Source organism: Alosa pseudoharengus, unplaced genomic scaffold, assembly GCF_046254945.1.
Source record: "Alosa pseudoharengus isolate Yale_2024_CS ecotype anadromous, Long Island Sound unplaced genomic scaffold, YU_APseudo_1.1 YU_APseudo_1.1_scf_23, whole genome shotgun sequence".
Taxonomy (NCBI): Eukaryota; Metazoa; Chordata; class Actinopteri; order Clupeiformes; family Clupeidae; genus Alosa; species Alosa pseudoharengus.
The window spans coordinates 20,241,392-20,264,244 of NW_027468685.1; the positions used below are offsets into that span (position 1 = coordinate 20,241,392).

Sequence of the window (22,853 nt, forward strand, 5' to 3'; positions counted from 1 at the left end):
GTTGAGCTGATGGCTGCTCTTTCATTTGTATCCTGCTGTCCGGTCACGTGCCGACGGCCTCTAGAAACCTCAGACTCAAACACAGAGGCACAGTTTGCTCTGATACCATCTGCCATTGGTCCCTACTGCATATAAAAAAAAGAACAGAGGAAGGAACAAGCAAGCAAATCCATATGGCACCAAATTAATAAACAGACAAACGTCGAGGGACATGTTGTCAATAACATCTAATAACTCTCATGTGTTAGTCTGCAAATATGTGCACAGACATGCATGCTCTGTGTGAGACTGGTCAATGCCATGAAAGTAAATCACAATGAGAAACTGACCCGTTGCCAAAGCTTTGATGACCATGAGAAATTGGTTCATTGATTAGTTCACCATCATCATGTCATATTGATTCAAATATTCAGAATCGGTTGTAGCTGTTATCTAACATGATGGTCTGGTTCCTTCTCAGGGTATCAGTGTGGAGGAACAAGAGAAATTGGACAATCTGATGCTTGAGATGGATGGCACTGAAAACAAATGTGAGTGTTAAACCAAGATTTTGAGCTATATTAATGAAAACAATTCTGCATACATAACTGGTATTGGTTCTTCAACGGTAAACTCTGTTATCCTTCTACACCCAAAACAGCTCAGTTTGGCGCTAACGCAATCCTGGGCATCTCGCTCGCCATTTGTAAGGCTGGTGCAGCAGAGAAAGAGGTCCCTCTGTATCGCCATATCGCTGACCTGGCAGGAAACACAGAACTAGTGTTGCCAGTACCGGTAAGCATGGCGCCTTCACAAAACATGATACACATTACCATTACTGTATGTCAATTTGAGATACACAGAAATATGCACTTTTCTAGTGTGCCTTATCTACTGAGAAAAAACACATGGAGTGCATTCACTTCATAACACATCAACATTCACTTCATAACACATCAACTCCCTATCTCTCTCTCAAGGCTTTCAATGTAATCAACGGAGGCTCTCATGCCGGGAATAAGCTGGCCATGCAGGAGTTCATGGTCCTTCCGGTTGGTGCCGAGTCTTTCCGTGATGCGCTGCGTATCGGCGCAGAGTTGTATCACACCCTGAAGGCCGTCATCAAAGACAAGTATGGCCAGGATGCCATTAATGTGGGTGATGAAGGTGGCTTTGCACCCAACATCCTGGAGAATAGTGAAGGTATAAATGCTTTTTTTGTGTTGGGGGTTTTTTCAAGTGGATTTAAAGTTTGCAAAACCTCTCTCTCAGAAATGGATCATTGCAATTCAAAGTAAAGTAGTTTTAAAAATAGGTGTTAGACTGTAAAGTATGTCTAATTAATTTCATCTGTGTCATCCTCGACAGTTCTAAATGATCTAAAGTTCTGAGCATTTGTCCATCTGATCTGATTCTCTCTCAGCTCTGGAGCTCCTGAAAACAGCCATTGAGAATGCTGGCTTCACGGATAAGATTGTTATTGGAATGGATGTGGCTGCCTCCGAGTTTTATCGTGAGGGAAAGTACGACTTGGACTTCAAATCTCCGCCTGACTCCAGCAGACACATCAGTGCCGACGAGCTGTCTGAAATCTACCAGGGCTTCGTCAACGATTACCCAGGTAAGGAGTTTGCCAACAAGCCATACAGTTAGAATGTGTGTCCTATAGGAATTTGAAGAGTAGCTATGTTGACCTTGGTCAAGGACAAATTCCCACTAGACTATTTCTATAGTTCAAAGCGGAACGAGAAAAACTTTAATGACCAAATGTCAAGTTAAATTCACAGCCACAGCCCTGGGATCGTGTTTGGATGCCAAGCAAATTGCAAACATGGCCCCCATGCCAGGGTTGCTAGCTTCTCCTCATCTTCACACCTTTCCTTCACCTCGTCCTCCCAGTGGTGTCCATCGAAGACCCCTTCGACCAGGACGACTGGGCCGCCTGGACACAGCTCACAGCCTCTGTGGGGATCCAGGTTGTTGGGGATGACCTGACGGTAACCAACCCAAAGCGGATTGAAAAGGCTGCAGAGGAGCGCTCCTGCAACTGCCTCCTGCTCAAGGTCAACCAGATTGGCTCCGTGACCGAGGCCATTCAAGCGTAAGGGCAGCTTGTGGTCATTCACAAGCCATCCAAAAAGCCATGCACTCATTCATTAATCATTCATTGTTATCCCATACGTTGTAATGCATTATTCATTTTGTGGATTATCTTTTACTTTTAAAAATCAATACATCACAAACTTTCATTTTCTGTTCATCCAGACAGGCAATACAGAACACCCATGTGTGTAGACCCAGGGAAAATCTTACAAACTATGCATGATATAAAATGATTTTTTTTTTGTTTATTTAATATGGCTGGTCTATGAAAAGACATGGTTATATTTGCGTTATTGCTGTAGTAATTCTAATAACAGTGTTTGTGTTTGTGTCTACACACTGAGCCAGGAGCTCTCACTTCTGGGTGCCAAATTCAGGCAGTTGGCCAAAATAATAGATTTTTTTATAAAACATCCTTAATTGGTTTATTCTCTCCTCTCTCTCACACACACACTCTGCCTTTCTTGTCTCAGGTGTAAGCTTGCTCAAGCCAATGGTTGGGGTGTTATGGTCAGCCATCGCTCTGGAGAGACAGAAGACACTTTCATTGCTGACCTGGTGGTGGGACTCTGCACTGGACAGGTAGATACACAAACAAACACAAACACACACATACACAAACACAGAGTGAGAGAAAGAGAGAAAGAGAGATAGAACTACCACCACCACCACCAAATAACACACCTAAGGCAATCTGCATAATCACTCTTTGTGCATGTGTGAGTAAAACTAATCTCTCTAAAACACACATTATCAAACAGAATGTGCTCTTTTATGGATAATTTATCCCCATTTGTTTGTCTTTATCCTTCTATCTCAGATCAAAACTGGTGCTCCTTGTAGATCTGAACGACTGGCCAAGTACAACCAGTTGATGAGGTAAGAGGCTTCCCAAAACATTTAAATATTACATTTCCCATTCAGAGATTGTTATTATTGAAGACTACATCATATTCATGGTCCTGTCTCTAGAATGAAACACAACTAGAAAACAAGGAAAACAATATTTAGAGAAAATGTGATGAGTATGGTAGCCTACCATGCAGAACTTAAATCAGAAAGATTTTTTATATAGAACATCATATGTATTACACAGCAGATTCAGTGCACCTGTTTCAGCAGTAATGATAGAGGCTTTTGGTTTTGCCAGTGCTAACTGGCTTTTATAAATCTGTGGTTAAGTACTACAAGCCAGACCATCCTGTGAAAGGGTAACAAACAGTCTACAGACAAACATTTAATCCATGTTATTGGCCAACGGAAGTTTCTAGAACCACACAGATTTGCAGGACAACAACCTTCTGAGCGATGCCAGAATAAATGGCCCTGAGTAATTGGCATCACAGAGCCTTTATGGATGGTCACAATGTCACTGTCACCCCACAAGCGGCAGCCAGTGAGATCGCACCTCACTCCGTGATCAGCTAATCCAATAGAGTTCTTAAACCAGCAGGCTATGGAGGGGCCGTAAGCCAATCAGAGCCTCAACCTGTGTCATGCGCGTGCATGTGTAAGGTATATAAACTGTGTGGGTGTTTGACATGGGCCTGTTCATTGAATGGTCACGGGTTGTTAGCGATAGTCATAGCAAAATAAAACAAACAAATAAATAAATAAATAAATAAATAACTTATTTGTTACAGGATTGAGGAGGAGCTGGGTGACCAGGCTCGTTTCGCTGGCCACAACTTCAGAAACCCCAGCGCCCTGTGAGACTGACACTGCTGCACAGACCCACAGACAGCCAGACAGGTTGACTGACCGAGAGACAGCCAATATGCACAGGACGACATCACGACAAAAGCGACTGACACCCACCAACAGGACAGAATGCACTAAACAAAATAAGACTGGAGACACATAGTGCAGGATGTAGGACTAGAACTGCAAGATCACTCATAAAAAGTAATAACTATGATAAAAGTAATAATAATAATAATGATAGCCTATATAAAAATAGCATATCAAATCCAACAGATGAATTGTACTGTTGGAGCATAGACACTGAATTAATGAATCTCGTACACTAGAAAATACTGAGAAAAAAACTGTAGAAACTACCAAGACAACCACCTCAACAGACAGACGGACTGACAGACATACACTGACTGCAACTTGAGACTGACTACTGATGATGCACAAATGAATAGAGGAATACTGTGAATTGAAAAGAATGAAAGGGCACATTGACAACCTATTGTACTGTAGATATAAAGCCTGAAGCACAAAAAAATAAATAAAAGCGAGGATTAAAGGTCTTGTGGTGCAACACATCAAATGACTGGACATGCACGCTTACAGTCTGACACACACACACACACACACACACAATCACACACAGCTACAAAACAAGTAGCTCACAGTCTCACCTTCTGTCACCTGTGAAAAACACACACATACACACACACACATTCACAATTGCACTTTTTTCTCCTATTTTCCTCTCTGTCAATTGAAATTGCATCACTGTTTTCCTGTTCTTTTTCATGCCCCCCCCCCCCCTCTTCCTCTCTCCTTTGCTGTTACTATGATTGCAGACTTGGCCTGTTCCGTCATGCTTGTTCCACTTTCCTAACACCCCTAACCTCCATTGTTTATCTACCTGTAGGATCACTGTGGTTTGGAAAAAAAGAAAAGATTTTAAGCAAATCATAAATGAAGCAGATATTCAATTATGTCATCAATTAAAATGTTCATCATTTACTTCAACCACACACAATCGCTTGTCTGTGTCTTTGTCTGTGGAAACACTGTTTGACTGTCTGATCAGTCTTTTTGATGAGAAAGGGAGCAGTTGTTGAGCATATACTGATATTAGTAATAATAGTGTAATATGACTCAGACTCTATGAAGGTCATTTTTGTGGTTTTTAGAAATGATCTGGTGGTTAAATCCTCTGAGATGTTAAATGAACATTTATTAAATTTATAAAATTAGATGAAATGTGCACTATAACGTTCCCGAAGGGTAAAAGCATTGGTATTGGGCCACTAAATACCTGATTCTCTCATTTGGCAGTGCAGTTCTTCACGTTAGTCTCAAGAGGGAGACTACACTAGATAGATTGTGAGCTCTCACTGTGTATTTAGATTAGCATAATTAGCATTTTTTTAATGACAGTAGACCTACTCCTTGTTCTTGCCATGATAATGTGCATGAAAACAAAAATATGGACAATTCCAGTACACTTAATATAGACATTATTAGCATCTATAATATAATATGATATAATATAATGTAATAGAATAGAATATGATATAATATAATATACAATAGAATAGAATACTATAATGTAATATAATGCAATACAATACAATATAATGTATAATATAATAACCTCTTTAAATGCCTTTAATCTCTAATATAACCTACCAAAGAGGTGGTTCAAAGGCTGAACCACACTATAATATGCAATCACAGAGTTTCAAGATATCTCACTTTCAGATGCTGAAAGATGCATGCAAATAAAACAGGGCCACAGCAAAGTGGACTTCACCGTTTATTTCAAGTAGTTAGTCATGTGAGGTACTTTTTGGCAGCCACTGGCCGGTTAGTAAAGTGACAGACGTGATTTTTTTTAAATAAGGTGGTTAATGGAATTGCTTCAGTGTCAGATACATTTCAGCAATTAAACATACAGCAAACTATAGGACACATGGCCATACATACCACCAACACACATGAACAAACAGACATGAACTTTGTGAGCAGACCCTGTTCAGCTGCCTCCCATCATGTCAGGAAATAAATAGTTCACAGATTGTTCAGGTGCAACGTAGTGCTCTTCTTAGTACATCTCATTACAGGTACATAGATGTTCCACAATAAAAGTCCCAGACTGTGCTACACATTTACATCTAATTATATTCAGTCAGTAAATGATATGTGGGGTGGGACTTATATTGCCGAAGAGCCATAGGTCTAAAATGCAGCAATACACACAGGTGTTAAAACTCCAGCTGTCGCATCTAAAAGAGGACAAATTGAAGCACAAACCATCACAGAGACATTTAAACACACACTCATGCACACAAACTGCAAGAGACACAGGCAGAAACAAACAGGGCAGTTATATATGTGTGCCAATCATCATAGTGCAGCCTAAATGGAACCTCAGCTCTTGGTCCATGTTTCCTATGCACGCGCGTTGATGATGTCGACAAACTCGGGCTTCAAGGAGGCTCCGCCTACAAGGAAGCCATCCACGTCTGGCTGGCCGGCTAGCTCTTTGCAGTTGGCCCCAGTTACAGATCCTGAGGCAATAGCAACACAAAAACAAAGAAAAAGGTTTAATTAGCCTTACAGTGACAATACAACTATCACAGTTCTACACAATCAGATGATTGAAATCCTAAGCTGTATTCATTCATCTAAATATATAATTCTAATATATAAAGTAAATGATGAAAATACAGACGGAGGGAGTGTGTTGTTCGCTCCTGACTGACCTCCGTAAAGAATGCGGACGGAGTCGGCCACATCGTCTGAGATGTTAGCCCTGATCCATGCCCTCAACTTCTCGTGTACCTCCTGAGCCTGAGACAGAGATCACATGGAGACATCAGGGTGGAGTCTTTTATAACTGAAGTTTAATATTACAATTGTTCTAACATAGGTATGTATAATAAGGTTATTGTCTAGCATTGGGGTCAATGACAGTGAGGAAAAGTACTTTGCAGAAACAACAACAACAACAAAAAACACCTCCTGTCAAATACATTTAGGGCCCTATTTTCGCAAATAGGCGAATGGCGGAAAGCAGATTATTATCCCAGGGCAAAATGTATTCTTACCTTGCATGTCTCTTTTTTTAGCAACGGGCCAAGTGGTGTGGCAATTAACGACCTAAGGAGGGGTCTGGCGCATTGTCTAAAAATCACTATCGTACACTACCTAAAACACATTACGCCACTGACCAAGAGAACCCTGGTCAGAAATCTATAGCGAGTTGTTTATATTTTATTTTAACAGCGCACATCCATGCAAAACATTACAAATTACACCATTACAATGAGAAACTTAATTAGAATAAAGATATTACGAAATACATCACACAATGAGTAGTTATTCACCATAATTTGCAAATGGCGAGAGGCAAATATGAAGCACAGCTGAAGACGCACTTACACGAGATGTAAGCAGCAACTCCTCTGCAGGATAAATGTTTTTTATTCAGGTCATTCGAACATTATTGGAGTAAACACTTACCCCATTCTATAGGCTATGTTTTCGATGGTAACCCATTGTCAAAAAGTTCCACCCAATAGTGAAAGTAGGCTAATTAACAGTGTATAACTGTTTTGTCGTTGACTGAGTTTTGTTTGACTTTGTCAATGAGTTCAAATAATAGACGATTGTAAATGTGTGTACGCTATACTCTGTTGGTTTTAGTAAAGCATGGTTTAGTGGAATAACTGTTCCATACGGTCTCGCGTGCAAGCAGATTCCTTCAAATGCGCCGCTGTCTATCAAAATATCGATGCACTTTTGAAATTGCGTTGCTTGCTGTTAAAGGGAATGACATAGGTTATTCTCATTGGTTTAAATGATGTTACGCCCAAAACACACCCATGACTGATTAAGAAACCTAGGAACTCCTTGTTGCGTCATCCGTCCGATGTTTGATAACGAAAACACTCCCAATGTGGACTGGACATCCTACTAAATTAAATAAGCTTTTGACTAGTGACCATGCATTTTAGACGACGATAATAAGGCCTTAAGTGTTGCCTGTAACATCTAACACTACAGTCAATGTACACATGCTAAATGGTAATAAAAACATTTTCTCCAAGGTCTAAGAAGAAGACATGATGGTAACAGTTGTTTGCAACTAACTGGGCCTACACCAGGGTCTGGGTATGTGCGAGTTGGCTCCTACCTGTTCAGGCGTGGCTGTCTTCCCTGTGCCGATTGCCCACACTGGCTCATAAGCCAGCACTACCTTGCTCCAGTCCTTCACGTTATCTGAAGCACAGCACAAATAAAAAACATCAAAGAACCACTTTCATGGCATTTCTCTTCATTTCTTAGCAGTTACTTGCAATTACTGATCTCCTCTGTAAATATGTTACACAAAATTAACTGCTTGTGCTGAGGTGTGGTATTCACCTGCAATGACTTGGGTCTGTGCATAGACAACTTCCTCTGTTGTCCCCGCCTCTCTCTCCTCCAGCTTCTCGCCGATGCAGGCGATCACTCCCAGGTCATTCTCTAGAGCATGAGCCACCTTCTGACCAATCAGCTGGAAGAGTTTGCCAAGAGAGCCAATCAAAACAGAAAGAATCACATATAGGTATGACATCACAGAAAAAGGGGTATGCATTTCCTTTAATTAGACATTTCAGAACATAAGGAGGCACAGAGCTCTATACCTCATCACTCTCCCCAAAAACATGGCGCCTCTCTGAGTGGCCCAGAATGACCCAGTCGATACCACAGTCTTTAATCATGGCTGGGCTGAGGGAAGGGGAAAAGACACAGAATATATGAGGGTAATGACATATGACACAAAGAGTAAGCGAGAGAGTGAATGAATGAATGAGTGAGAGTGAGAAAGAGCACAAGTGGAGGAGAGTGGAGGAGAGTGAAAGAGTGCAAGAGTGTAATAGGAAGGGGTATAGAATGTCATCACAGAATGTCATGACAGAAGCTGTCAATGTCATTATTAAATAGGAATGGAATGAGCCATTGCTACTGTACCTGATCTCTCCGGTGAAAGCCCCCTTGGCCACCTTGTAACAATTCTGTGCCGCAACTCCAATTCTGGGGTCCAAGTTAGATCTTGCAAAGTCCAAATAAATGGTTGGAGCTCCACATACCACCTCTGTTTAGAATAACATGGAACGTTTGTACAACTCATGATACTCAGTTCATTGGTAATGAAAACAATTTCCTTTCTAAACGTGCATGTGAATTTTTTACATCACTGTGCAATAGTAGGCTTCAATAATTGGCATGCATTTTACACCGAACAGCTGAGTTAGAACTTTTCACTGAGCTGCGGTTGACAAAAATATCTGAGAAGTTATTTTTGGTAGGCCCATGTATTCGGACAAGCAGGTGTCCTCAGCAAGCCTAGGCCTACTGCGAAACAGCTTCTAAGTGCGGATGATCAATGTCAAAGTGTCAAAAGGAGGACATGGCCAAACGGAGCCTTCCTTTATTTCAGTAACTTTTCTGTCATTTGTGACTACGGGTGATCATCAAGTGGCTGCTGCCATTCTGTCGTCAGTGCATTTCTGCACGTAGCACCTCCACACGAGGATGGCCCCACCACAGCAGCAGCAGCAGGAGGGATGAGAGAAGCTATATTTAGACCGCAGCGCGAGGCGCAATAACAAGCAAAAGTTACCTGTTTCGTCATGAAGCGCAGCCGTGTTGAGCGTGGTAATGAGGTCTCCCAGGCTCTTCTTGTCGCCATTCATCTTCCAGTTTCCCCCCACGAAAAATGTTCTTGCAGCCATTCTTATATATTGAGTATACAGTTCTAACAGAGACAGGCCACAGCCACCCACCAGCGACAGCGTACACAGAGCTTCTACAAGTCCGAGTCACGAGATGGGGTAACGCCTACTCAATTCAATCTCTGTAGTTCTATTGGCAGTGGAATGTAGCTATCTTCCTCAGCGGATAGGAAGGACAACCACAGCATCCTTCCGTGCATGAAGGCGGGGTTTGAGGTCTTTCAACCAATTACAGTTAGGAAGTTTGAGCCGTATCCGCTGCTGTGTTCATTTCATTCCACAGCATGGAGGTTCTGTAGTTCTGTACAGGTGAGGTCTGTAGCCTACTGTGTGAGTATGATGAATACATCAGCAATTTACTTTATACGATTTTTGTTATTTCGTCATAGGCTACATAGAGTTTGAATTTAAGATCAGGGTGTGGAATAACAAAAGATTTAGGATTTCAAATGTCATATTTTGAGTTAGCATTTTGCAAGCAAATTAAAGTCCTGATTTGTTGTTCATGATTCAGTTTCCCCCAGAGCCTTTTATAGGGAAGGCCCAATAGGTGTGTTCCATCTGTGACTCCATCTGTCAACCATGGTGGCGGGTATTTCATGGTCTGGGTGGTCTTGGTGGTGGTAAAGTGGTACAAGATAAAAAGGAATCTTGATGAAGGACGGCTCACTCCAGTTTGCAACACCATGCCAAACCCGTGGACAGGGCCCAAAGAATCCAAACTTTGCAAAAATCATGTAGGAAGGAAGTAGTAAACTAATATTGTCAATGGAGTGAAATAGAAATTAGGCTACTAAGTGACTCCAAACTTTTGAATGATAGCTGGCTACATCCAGATTTCATAACGATGATGGTGACATAGGCTATTATCTCTCAGGGGAACAGTTGGCTGTTCTTATTATCTTTCACCTATTAAGAGGGTTTCATAAAAAATGTGTTGACTCCTCATTTTCGCACCCATCCTTCCTGATTGCCATAACTGGGCAGTTTTATCCATATCTGTTACAGACAGAGCCGGACAGTAACGGAGTACATTTACTTGAGTACAGTACTTGATTACAATTCTGAGGGATCTGTACTTTACTCGAGTATCATTTTTGGGGAGTACTCATAACTTTACTCAAGTACATTTGAGAGGCAAATATTGTACTCTTTACTCCACTACATTTCTATCCATAACCGTGAGTACCTGTTACTTCTTATAAAAAAAATGGAAAAAAGAAAAATCTCAGAAACCCTCAATTTGTTGTATCCCTCTCAAATGTGATTGGATTGTGCAGGCGCCACTGATTGGGACAGCCTATCAGCAATCACCTTCAGCTTTCCGCCAATGTCAACTCCATGGTCAGATTTAGATAAGAGACGAAACCATGGACGAAACAATGGATGAAGACGCAGCAGGTCCATCCCGGGAATGTGCCAACCTGTGGCCCCACCTCACCAGACTATTTCAATTTTCTGAACAAGTTAATGATAGTTTTCACTTCAAGTGTTTCAGTTACAAAATATTATTTTGTATTTGAAATACGTATTTAAAATACATGTATTAGAAATACGGCAAATCCCTGGCAACATGGTAAAAAGATGAAAATGACTTGATTTTACTTTCAATTCCTTTTACATTCTCCAAGGTATTAACATTAACATTTTTCATAACTCCATATAGGACGATTCTGTACATAAATGTAAGCACTGTGGCAGTAGTAATGCAATATTTAGAAAATGTAGGCTACTCTTGTACTCTTGATACTCAAGTGCTTTTAAAAACAAGTACTTCAGTACTTTTACTTAAGTAGACATCTGACTGTTGTACTTTTACTTGTACTTGAGTAAAATTTAGCAAAGGGTATCTGTACTTTTACTCAAGTAATGAAGCTGTGTACTCTGTCCGCCTCTGGTTACAGATAGTTACTTGAAGATATTCTGGCACCAACTTGTGAAACTCTCATATCTTTCATGTGTTTCAGACTGATATATTGTTCACTTTTGATCGCATGTCCTTGAGTAGAAAATCCGTCCCTCTTAGACAAACATTGGTTTATCTTCTTTATGGTTTTCTTTACTCTAAAGTTACATATACACTAAGTAATACATTCTGTACATCCTCAAAATATCCACAATGACCATACCATTTGTTTTTGGTGCCTGATTGATACAAAACAACCCCAATGTAGTGCAGAATTCTACATTTATTAGAAAGTGTTTTAAACATAATTTTACAGATAGACTGCAAATGTAAAAGCAAAACAAAAATGATTTCGAGGGAATGATTTATTGATCACTGATTGTAGCAAATGTTTTCTGTGTTTTACAACATAGAGGAACAGATATATGAAACAAATCCATGGTGACTTTTGTTGATATGTGTCCGGTGTACATGAACATGTCCCTTCTAATGGATGAACCTAAAATGATTCTCATGGAATGGCTTGATGAAAGGCAACAGTAGCCATTTTGGAATCAAATGAAGCTGGCTTTTAGGTTATTTGCAGATGCACCAGTATAAGTATCAGTACCATCGCAGATCCAAAATGTCAGATGTAATGCTGGAGTTGCAAACATAAACGCAGATGTGTGACAGCAATGCACACAAACACTGCACCTACTGAATTCTCTAAAATGTACAAACAAGGTTTGGTGTCATCTCTCATCTAGCGTGATTGGGTCTTACATCTCAACCATGAATACAAGAAACAAGAAAAAATAACCTTGGGTCCTATTTCTTTTTATACATTTTCCCCCACAAAATTATTCCACAGGATTTCTCATTTTACTTTCAAAAATCTATTATGTATTTGTCAAATAACTTTAATACAATAAAATATTATTTTACATTTATATTCATTATTTTCAAATATGTCTGACCATAAAATGCTATATTTTTTATTGTTGTCATTTGATATACTGAAACACTCAGCAATATCTTCCATGGTGCATTATGAGGTGGTAGGAATGCCATTTTATACATTCTATGGAGTCTTTGCCTTTGCCTTCAAAGTTTGAACAAAGAAGGAAGAGAGAAGAGAGAATGAACTAGTGAGCGAGTCAAAAAAGAGAAGACTAGTCTGGTACAAAAAAAACAAACCCTCCCATGTCTCTCTCCCTGATAACAACACGTGCAGTGCCTCCACCACTCTGCTCCCTCCCCCACACATACACCCACCTAGCCAACCAGCATCACTCTCATTCATTCATCTCGCTCACTGTCCTCCTACACTAGCTGTGTCCCTGTTTGTCTTCCTCCTCACTCCCTCGTTCTTCCTCCTTCTCGAGCTCCTCCGCGAAAGGCTGAGCGGCCAGCTCAGTTCCAGACCTTCAGGAAGCTGTCCCAGGATCCGGTGCTGACCGCCAGGCCGTCACTTGGGATGCCAACGCAGCTCACTCTGTTGTCATGTCCAGCCAGCACACCTGAGAAGGGCAGACAAGGGGTGAGTTATTCAGCCTAAAGTGTGCAGACTGGGGAGGTGGACAGTCTCCTATACACACACGTTATACAGTATCCCGCTATCCCATACAAAAAAAGTTGCATTGTGAGCCAAATTTTTTTTTTGAGGTCTCTTTGCCTCTCGGTTCCTTCAACACTCAAATAGTGTTCTGTCTATTATGTACATCCTGCGCTGCTACCTTCAGGCTGCAGGTACCGGTATCTAGCCATCTCAAGAAACAGGACAAAACAGTAATTTATACCCCAAGTGATTATTTCTTTAAACAAACTCTTGCAAGATAGGATTAAGTCATGACCCTTTTTGTATCTCCGTTCAGCGGGTCTGGATGGTTTCTTTCTTTTTTCTCTGTTTCTTTTTTGGATTTGTACTACTACTGTGGACTGACGCTATAATGTTGTATTCACTGGAAAAAAGTTTCCCTAGGGGGACAATAAAGTACATGCTGCCTGATGAAGACCCTGGTGGGTCGAAACATTGCGTTATGTTTTTAACTCATTAAATGTAGTTCTTCTGGGAGATTACAGTGTGCGGACAACTAATCTTCTTTCCTTGACAAGCCTTTTTTGTCCTGCACCAAGCCTCAGTGAGGTGGGATGTGCATACAATCACTTTAAAGACAATAAAGTACCTAACATCCCCTAAACTCACTCTTTAGTCATCTGCTGGCCTTGAAATGTGCTACCCACTGAGTTCATTCTTGTGTCAGACATTGGGACTCAAAGGGTAAGGTCGGTGTTCTGCAACAACCGTCTCTACTTTCTGTCTTTGTTATTACACCCCTGTTATTACTGCTCTCTCACACTCTTGTCCCTACAAATGATCAATTTGCCCACTTTAGTCATGTCAGCATTTCATTTGTGTTTTTCTTTTCTACCCACCAACTTTCTCGCCCTTGAGAGTATCCCAGATGTTGCAGTTGAAGTCATCGTAGCCTGCAAAGAGGAGACGTCCAGACAGGGACAGGGCGAGTGATGTCACACCGGCAGTTGGCTGGGCGTTCTGGTAGCAGATGACTTCCTGGTCAGCGCGGAGGTCAAACATCCTCAGGGTGCAGTCGTCCGAGCCTGTGATCACAGCGTGTCCATTTGGGAAGAACTGCAGGGCAAGGAGGGCAGGTATGACTGCTTAGGGGTCACTGTCACAGTGTAATTGCAGTGCACACAGTATGTTTTTGTGCTTAATTTCATTTCATTTCATTTATCTATTTAAAGGACAGTGCACATTAATCAACATTTCTGTAAATGTGCCAGTGTTAGCCAGCAGGCTAAATTTCAACTGTAGTCCATTGGAAAGATGTTATACTAGACACATGGTGGCAAATGTAGCTCAGGAACACGCAAACTAATAAGTATCTTTATTTCTTGAGATGTTTTAGACAAATGCAACAATGTGAAACCTAACGACAACATAAAATCATTTCTAAATGTTGAAGCTTGCATAAGCCGACGTAACAATGTGAAACACATTGTACATTTTTAGCTTAACTATCAAGAAGTCACAGTTGCCTATGACCAAAACACCATAATGCAAACACTCCTTACCGCAATGGTGTTGACGTCACTGGTGTGGCCCTGGAAAGTCTGCCTGCACTGGCCATCCCTGACATCCCAGAGCTTGGCAAGGGAGTCACAGGCCCCAGAGATGAACTGGTTCTGGTCAGGGGAGAGTGCCAGACACATGCAGTCTCCCACATGGTTCAGGAACTGTACCTTCTGTTTGCCAGTCTCCACATCCCAAAGACCACTGGAAAAGAACAGAGAGAGAGAGACAGAGAGAGACAGAGAAAGAGAGAGATGGTGAATGATGGAGAACTTTTCTACTGGATGAAAGATGATAAGATAGTATATGTGCGCAAAATATGACATTCATGAATTAAAAATATAAATACAGTATGTTCACAAATGAGAGTGAAAAGATGTTCTCTGAATCATCTTTTCAGTTTGTCATACCAGGTCTGGTCACCAGAAGCAGTAAGGATCTCAGTTTCGCTCAAGAAGCGGGCACAGGCCAGATAACCTAAGATGGTTGATAGGCAAAAGGGAAAGTCACATCAAGGAGGTGAGTTACTATAGCAACAGAAATGGGGACAGCATGAGAGAGAAGAGCACATTAAGAAAATATGACTTTGCACTGCACATCTCAGAATGACTGAGAGTTAGACATCCTCAAACCATCTTATGCTCATCACTGTGACAATATTTTGCACTACCTGTGGCTATTGTAGACTGTTTTTGTACAGATCAAAGATTTCTGTTATGGCTAATTGGGATCAACTGTCCTTATATGAAATGCATTGCACCATCAGTGGAGGGAAGTTGGAGATTCTGCATGTGGTATTTTGTGACATAAAATCTGTCTGAAATTCACACTTATGAATGGAATTTCTTTTGCTGTGAAAAAATAGCTATTTATCTTCCAACTGGTATCTAGCTAACCTGTAAGACTACTGCCAGATCCTTTGTTTATCGACCTATTCAGGTTATCAACAAGAGCTCAAAGCCTGTTACGCAGATTCTTACCATCATGACCATCCAATTCCCTCAAGGTTTTTGGCTTTTCCCCTGAGATGTTGTAGATAGTGCACATGTTGTCAAGACCACCACTAGCCACCAGACCCGCAGAGGGGGAGAAGGAGACAGTCATGACCCATGCAGATTTGAGAGGTATGCAGTTAGCCTGGGGATGGAAAGGATAAATTGCAGATACATTTCACAAACTGTACCAACTTATATGGATCACTAACAGTTTGAACACATCGTTAACGCTCCGTGTGATAACTGGAAATAATTGAGTTTGGAAATTTTGCATTATAGTATACTGTAGGGTGTTCTCACCAGATTTCCAGCATGGGTGTCCCAAACGATCAGCTTGCCATCCTGTGAGCCACTGATCATCAGCCTACGATACACACGTTAACAAATCAGTGTTATCCCCTAGTAAATGTGGAATATAAGCATCTTTTATATCTAAAATGCCATATTGAAGGACATTATAACAGGATATAACAGCCATTGTACTGTGTTTTAGACAATGCATGCATGTAGGTAAATAATTTAAAAATAATACAGTATATACATAATGTATATAATAATTGTAAATACATTCAATGACATTGAGAGACCCGCATGTGGAAGCTAAATTACTAAATGATTGGTGTCTCGGTCCTCAAGATCATTTCCTGTGAGCTTTCAATATGACAGTACCTGAAGGTGCCACTTGGTGGCGCCTATGTTCTTTCAATACTGTGCTGTAACAGCCATGTTCTGACATATTTGAACCCTTACTGCAAACTCTGACCTTTTTTTTAGCATGACTGCATTGAAGTTAGATTTATAGTATCATCCATCACAATGGTTGACTAGATGACTGAACATTCCTCCTTTTCTCCTTTAAATCAAATTACAGACCATTGAAGCTATTCTCATCCTCTGAGCTCTGTTAATTGATCCAACTAATCATTAAGGGGGATTCACAATGATGAGCACAAGATAGCACAAATGCCTGTGAAGCAACTCCAACCAGGCTATAGCAGCTTAGGCGTCTGACTTAAGCACAGAAGACACTTAAACCTTTGTGTGTAATGTAAATGCTTTTCACACTGCTAGAAGACAATATGACCTCTACAGTAGAGTCCTGACGTTTTACCCAACGTTTCTACATTTACATGTATTCATTAATCAGACACTGTTGTCCAAAGTGACTTACATATGTCATCAATATAGTACAAGGGATTACATTGTCCCCGGTGCAACTTGGGGTTAAGTGCCTTGCTCAAGGGCACAGCGGTGGAAGCTGGGAATTGAGCCCACAACTTTTCAGGCTACTGCACGCTAGCCCAGCTCCTACCACAGCCCCAATTTTTAAGGCCTATATTACAATATGTGATTGAAGTCATATGTGGATGCAAAATATAATGTGCTCTACACATATTTTACTGTCCTGTCCTATCCTGTCCTATTTTACTGTCCTGTCTGATGTAACTTGAGCCTTAACACTCAGAGTTGTCTACCTTGAATCATTTTTTGGGGAGCCTCTTCAGGAATGTGTGCATTGCTCCAGCAGGTGACTGAATGGAAAACCATTTCACCATAAGATTTTCATTTGGATCAGTTTTTGCCCTGTTTTTCTCTGTTCTGTCATGAGTGGACTCACTTGTTGTCAAGGGCCCAGTACAGGGCGTAGATTTTGGCTGTGTGGCCTTTGAGGGTCCGTCTGGCGCGGGGTTGGATGCGAGGAGCAGGGGCCACCCCAGAGGCGGCCGACTCCATGGTTGTGTCGGCCACTCCTTTGCGGGCGGTCTGTGAGTAGAAAAATGAATCAATACAGCATGTGTTATACATCCGTGTTTTACAGTGGAAGGTTGAGGTAGTCACAAGGACGAATCAGTACTGCAAAGACATCCCATTAATGCATGTCAAGACATTCTATTCTATTTGTGATGTCTGTATGTCTAAATGTCTATATCATGCCTACATTATACACTAGTATAATTAACCCAGTGTGTAATGTATGCATGATATATATAGACATTTACAGGTACTGTAGATATTTTTGACCTTGTGAAATAAACTTGGGGAATAGGACTTTTCCCACAAGTCAGTGGGTCAGGCATAATGTATGGATGTAATCCCTCCCATTACTGTGGTTGACCCAGTAAGGTTCTGTTCTCCTGTAACATGTCACACATTTTGTGTGTTATAAGATGGATTTTCTGTGTCTGTGTGGATCCTATAATAGGTTTAGGTGAGTGACTCAAGGATGGCCAGCGCTTACCTCAATCTGAGCTCTGAGGGCCTCAGCCTCCTTTTTCAATTGTTCCACCTCACCCATGACGACGGCTTGAATGGGATGTTACAGACCAGAGGACGACCTGGACAACACAAAGACAAGAGCAAAGGAAGAGGTATGACCACCTGAAATCAGAGCCGAGTATCTCTGCACTTTTGTGGCATGTTGTCATGAATGGGGACAAAGGTGAGTGGTGAAACGTATTACATCCTCCCCTCAAGCAGTGAGGAGATCCACCAAGTGGATTTAACTTAATCGGAGCAGCTTCCTGCTTGCCCAGTGAAAAGGAAGTAAGAGATAAGTAAGTAAACCTGGTGGTAGTAACAGCATTATCGGAAACTAGGCCTCCATGACCACCACTAGTGACGTCATATCCTGGATGAGGAGAACATCTTAGCCCTTTTTGAATAATGAGGTGTCATTTCACTGCCTTGTACTCTGGTAAAACTAACACTGGGCCCTGTAGTAGTTTAACGCCTTTCCTGACTTTTGAAACTAAATAAAGTCTTGGTAAAGTTTGGTTTTAACCCTCAAATTTTCAGATGTAGGTAGCAATTAGATTGCACACATATAATACATGGTCATATGCCATAGAAACAATTACATTCAACCAACATAACTTTGGGTTTTGTGTAACTTTACAAGTTTGGTATCCACCAATAAGTTATCATCAGAATTCTCATTTTGTTATCCCCACAGTTCTGGCACACTCCCTGTCTTCCATTCTGTAATCAAGGAGCAACTGTTTTCAAACAAGTGACCTTTATAAGTGAGGATCAGAAGGCTTTGTGGAGCTTTGCCCGATCTCACCTGGCCTCTGGGCCACTTGTGGCCAGATACGTGCTCAGAGAGACAGAGAGACGGAGTCGTCACATAAAAACACCACACTGGTAAATATGAAGTCTACTACGATTCATCGATCAAGAAACAGATCTGTGGAGGCCTGGAGAAGATAGAGGCGAGAGGAAATAGTCCAGAGGACATGGGGGGGGAAAGAGTGGACGCCGGGGAGGGTTAAGCCCCCAGCAGGAGCTTGTAGGGTGGCTTTTCAAGTCAAATCTCCTGTCATCCGATTACTCTCCCATTGGATCAGAGAGCGACCAAGAGGCCAGAGAGAAATGTATGACAAAAAAAAATTACAGGGCAAGAGTTATGAGAAAATAGCTGTGGACTAGACAGATGAGCATGGTCAAATGTGTTGACCCTTTCTCATGGTCAGTATCCTCTCAATGGCTCTTTTTAAAAAAAAAAAAAAAAAATCTTATTGTGCAGGTTGATCAAGTAAGATGCCCAAAACACCAATTGTGCATCTGACTAAAATGCAATGTTCAACTTTGGCTGGGCCGACATGTAATAAATGTGTGCCAAGACAAACTACCAAAACCCTGCAGAACTCAAAAGGGTTGTTCTCTGTCGTTGGTTTCTAAACTGTTTAGCATTGCAAGTGAGCTATAGACTAAATGTACCCTTCAGTAGTATTGTCTCTGATAAAGAGAATCTTCAAACAAGAGAAGACGTGGACATTGCCAACTGCCTAGTTGACACGAATGCCTTTGACAGAAGTAGAAGCATCCATCTTGTCCTGCATATCATTATGCAACTATCTATCACCATCTTAATGTCTTAATGATGTGGCATCTCTTGTCTTTTGAAATGTTGCAGTCAATGCACAGATACTTCCATAACTTCCACAAATTGAGGTGTCATCCACTTCTTGCATCTGCGAGTATTCCCAGTCTGGTTGGTGTCAAGTCCTGTGTTTTACGATAAGTGGGCTAACAGAGCCAATTTTGTTGGAGCTGCTCAGATGCCGATGAGTTAAATAATTCTCAAGGCCTGAAGTCCAAATGCACTGTCAGAGTCAACGACAGCACGCAGCATGAGATCAATCTCAAACAATTAGAAGAAAATACTCACCTTGCTTCTCGCTGTGCAGCTTTTCTTTCTCCTCCTTTTCTCCTTTATTCCAAACCTCTCGTTCTCCTCTTCTCCTCGCTGCGTGTCCCTTTTTTCTCTCGGCTGCTTGTGCACTCCTCAATCCACAGGACGGTCCTGCTTCCCCTCTCTCTTTCTCTCTCTTACTCACTCACTCTTCTTCGCACGCTTTCTTCCCACCGACTGGCAGGAACTCACCTGTGAAAAACTCTCTCTTTCTCTCCCCCTTCCTCCCCGGGAACAGATGAGGATTGGAGAGGATGAAGGAGATCAGGGATGAAGGGATAAGCCCCAAAGATTGAAATAGAGAGAGGGAGAGAGAGAGACAGAGAGTGAGAGAGGAGGAGAGGAGAGAGAGAGAGGAGGGGGGAGCAGAGAGTACGACGAGGAGAGTCAGGTAAACCGATTGCAGCAGGAAAGCAGGTTATGGGGTCAAAAGACAGGAGCAACTGAAGAAACCAAATGACTGGGCATACCTGAAGAATCCAGGTTGGAAAGAGAGACCTGGGCCCTTTGGGAGGGCAAAGTGGTGGAGAGATATGCTCAAAGAGATAGGCTAGAGAGGAAACCTGCTCATAATTACTCACTACTCGACCACTAAATTAGTACAAGGTGGTTAAAATGGTGAAAATGATGTGTATTTGTACTTGAAATAATCCTTATAATAAATATTAATTTGTTGTGCCAGACCATAAGAAGTTGTTGTTTGGGTCAGAATGATTTTGACTGATTTCCATTGCACTTTATTATATTAATTTCACTTAACAGTCAAGGTCATGCATACGCACAGTATCTGTAGTCCTATCGTTGCACTGAGTGCAGACAGCATGTCAGTGATCGTTGCACTGACACACCACTTTGGACACATTGATGTTTGTTTGGCCTTGTGATTGTTGAATTTTATTGGGGGTGATTTCATAGGGTTCGGGGGTGAGTATTTGAATTAGTTTGTCAGACCTAATGAGTTGAGCCCAGTTAATCACGATCTAATTGGATATCCGTGGAATCGGCAATCTCGTTAAGGAATTAGAGCAGCCCAATCCGAACATGCGTCACGGGTAACACAGAGAAGAAGAGGGATGGCAAGGAGAGAGGGAACATGGAGGTCGGGAGAGAGAGAGGTAGAGGGAGGGGTGTCCAGTTGGTACTTCACCCACTTGCCATTGTCTGGGTGCCACTTGTGCCAAGTGAAAGGAGAAAAGCTCTCACCTCTGCGGGCACCAGCCTGTAGATGGCAGACACCATGTGATCATAATCTTGCTTACAGCTCAAGGTATCATATCCCACAGATCCATGCACCAGGGCGGAGTTTGGTTGGTTGGTTGGTTGGTTGGGTAGAGGGGGCCTTGGGTGTTAAGATTGGCATGGAGGCAAAAGGGCTGGGGTGATGGCAAAAGGAGATCCTGGGTCTGGCTTGGTTTGTGTATACTAGGGAGTGGTGAAAACGGGTGATTCCATTACACATGCTGTAATATAATAGCTGCCAATCCTATTGCAATTGCTAAGTATTTGTAGTAAGAAAACAACCCCCACCTCCCTCCACCCATGTCTACACACACCCAACCCCCACCTCCCTCCACCCATGTCTACACACACCCAACCCCCACCTCCCTCCACCCATGTCTACACACACCCAACCACAGACGTGACCTCCACAAACAAACACCCTGTTCAATGAAGTCACTAACAAAAATATTGGCCAACTTGATTAAATATCAATGAATCATTCCCCCAACAGAGATTGTGAAAACAGTCTAGTACGCATATAAATTACTGTGTTTTGCCATATTATGAATTCTTATTAAATGTAATTAATGCTTATACCACTACCAACTCAAAATATTTTGTCATATGTTTTATCAGTGCCTGTATTCCAAATACCATTATTTTGGAGGATTTTTTAAAGATCCTAAATTAATTTTAATGGTAGCTATGATGCATTGTCATGAACTCATCCTACTTATACTGTACATCTGCCATAACATGTTAATGACAAGGTTATGCCTTGTTATGTCAGAGGATTGAAGTAGAGTTGAAACCTAACATAACAGCATGCTCTTCTTTTCAAGGCTGGTTAATCACCATGAGTCATTATTGTCTCCTTCGGTGCTTAACAGTATAACAAACAAACACTCTGATTTGTTTTCGCACCCCATCTGGGGGAAACAAAAGCCGCCATTAAACCCCCTCACACCCAAACACCAACTCGGTACACACCCTGTGCCCACAATCTGATCTGTGTTTTACACACGCTCAGTCCCCCAGACTCCAGTGATAGGCTTCAGTCACAGACACACAAATACAGATTGGCAATACATTTGACAGGCATATACTGCATGTCTACATACATATGTCTACAGGTCTACAAATGCTAGTATGGTAGTATGGGGCTTTTTTCATGGTTTCTTGTATACTGGTAAAAAATCTTTGTGTTACAGATTTTCATATATTTTTTTCTTAATCTGTATTGTATTAAAATACCAGACTGCATTTTGCAATCTTCAGCAAGGAAGCCTGACATATATCTCCAACTGGAAGATTACTGACCAAAATGCAGAAAAGTGAAAAGACTAAACAAATGCTTTTATTGAGTTTATTACTGACCCTTCTGGAATTTCATATTGAAGTATTCCACAGACTTTCAGAGATTCCATTTAGAAGTCAGTTATTCACCCAGTTCAATTGTGGGTGACATTGACTGCAGTTTGCAAATTGGCCAACTTCTCATATTTTGCTCCACACACATTGAAGAGGAACTACTAAATGTGTATGCCAGGGATGACCACCACGTGAGTGTCATGAGATGGAACGTTGGTCAGAAGTGTCACGTGAAGACATCAAGAAAAAAAGTTTGCAATCATATCTTCTTCTCTTTCCTTAAGACACAGGTCAGACACATCATCAATACCCCTCTGGGTCTGTGAGCAGCCTCTCTTTCTGTGTCTCTCTCCCTACCTCTCTCTCTCTCTCTCATCTAAATCCTGCTTAATACAAACTGACAGAAAAAGGCTCCAGACTTACTGATAGTTCCATGGTAACAAGCTCAAGAGGTGAGAGGGCACACCTCGCTCTTCAACCTCAAACTCATTCACCCTCTTTTTGACCTCCTCATAACATTCCCCCTTTTCATGACGAG

At 41.6% G+C, this 22,853-nt stretch overlaps 3 protein-coding genes across 6 annotated transcripts in view; 1 reads left to right on the top strand and 2 right to left on the bottom strand.

Annotated features, from left to right (window-relative positions):
- eno2 (enolase 2) overlaps positions 1 to 3,795 on the top strand; it is a 4,783-nt gene extending 988 nt beyond the window's left edge. Inside the window, exons 4-11 of the mRNA XM_076301963.1 lie at positions 461 to 530; positions 641 to 774; positions 960 to 1,182; positions 1,403 to 1,600; positions 1,879 to 2,080; positions 2,556 to 2,664; positions 2,903 to 2,961; positions 3,726 to 3,795. Coding sequence (XP_076158078.1) covers positions 461 to 530; positions 641 to 774; positions 960 to 1,182; positions 1,403 to 1,600; positions 1,879 to 2,080; positions 2,556 to 2,664; positions 2,903 to 2,961; positions 3,726 to 3,795 — 1,065 coding nt within the window. The remainder of the gene's footprint in view (positions 1 to 460; positions 531 to 640; positions 775 to 959; positions 1,183 to 1,402; positions 1,601 to 1,878; positions 2,081 to 2,555; positions 2,665 to 2,902; positions 2,962 to 3,725) is intronic.
- tpi1a (triosephosphate isomerase 1a) lies at positions 2,421 to 9,664 on the bottom strand. Of its 3 annotated transcripts, none has more exons than XM_076301966.1 (8): positions 9,437 to 9,664; positions 8,785 to 8,908; positions 8,457 to 8,541; positions 8,194 to 8,326; positions 7,964 to 8,049; positions 6,531 to 6,618; positions 6,195 to 6,335; positions 2,421 to 2,651 (listed from the first exon to the last, which is right to left on the bottom strand). In XM_076301966.1, exons 1-7 carry the CDS (start codon positions 9,546 to 9,548, stop codon positions 6,217 to 6,219), a joined length of 747 nt encoding a protein of 248 aa, XP_076158081.1. In that variant the 5' UTR covers positions 9,549 to 9,664; the 3' UTR covers positions 2,421 to 2,651; positions 6,195 to 6,216. The 3 variants fall into 3 exon arrangements, with proteins under 3 accessions (XP_076158081.1, XP_076158080.1, XP_076158079.1); XM_076301965.1 differs by having other exon boundaries at positions 2,422 to 2,656; positions 9,437 to 9,663; XM_076301964.1 differs by lacking the exon at positions 2,421 to 2,651 and having other exon boundaries at positions 5,569 to 6,335; positions 9,437 to 9,663.
- A 2,478-nt stretch (positions 9,665 to 12,142) lies between these two features.
- On the bottom strand, positions 12,143 to 19,774 carry gnb3b (guanine nucleotide binding protein (G protein), beta polypeptide 3b). Of its 2 annotated transcripts, XM_076301967.1 has the most exons (9): positions 19,700 to 19,774; positions 17,768 to 17,864; positions 17,147 to 17,292; positions 15,829 to 15,892; positions 15,514 to 15,670; positions 14,944 to 15,010; positions 14,536 to 14,737; positions 13,873 to 14,089; positions 12,143 to 12,956 (listed from the first exon to the last, which is right to left on the bottom strand). In XM_076301967.1, the coding sequence occupies exons 2-9, from the start codon at positions 17,822 to 17,824 to the stop codon at positions 12,850 to 12,852; spliced, it is 1,017 nt and encodes a 338-aa protein (XP_076158082.1). In that variant the 5' UTR covers positions 17,825 to 17,864; positions 19,700 to 19,774; the 3' UTR covers positions 12,143 to 12,849. The 2 variants fall into 2 exon arrangements, with proteins under 2 accessions (XP_076158082.1, XP_076158083.1); XM_076301968.1 differs by having other exon boundaries at positions 17,768 to 19,744.
- Between the last annotated feature and the right edge of the window lie 3,079 nt (positions 19,775 to 22,853).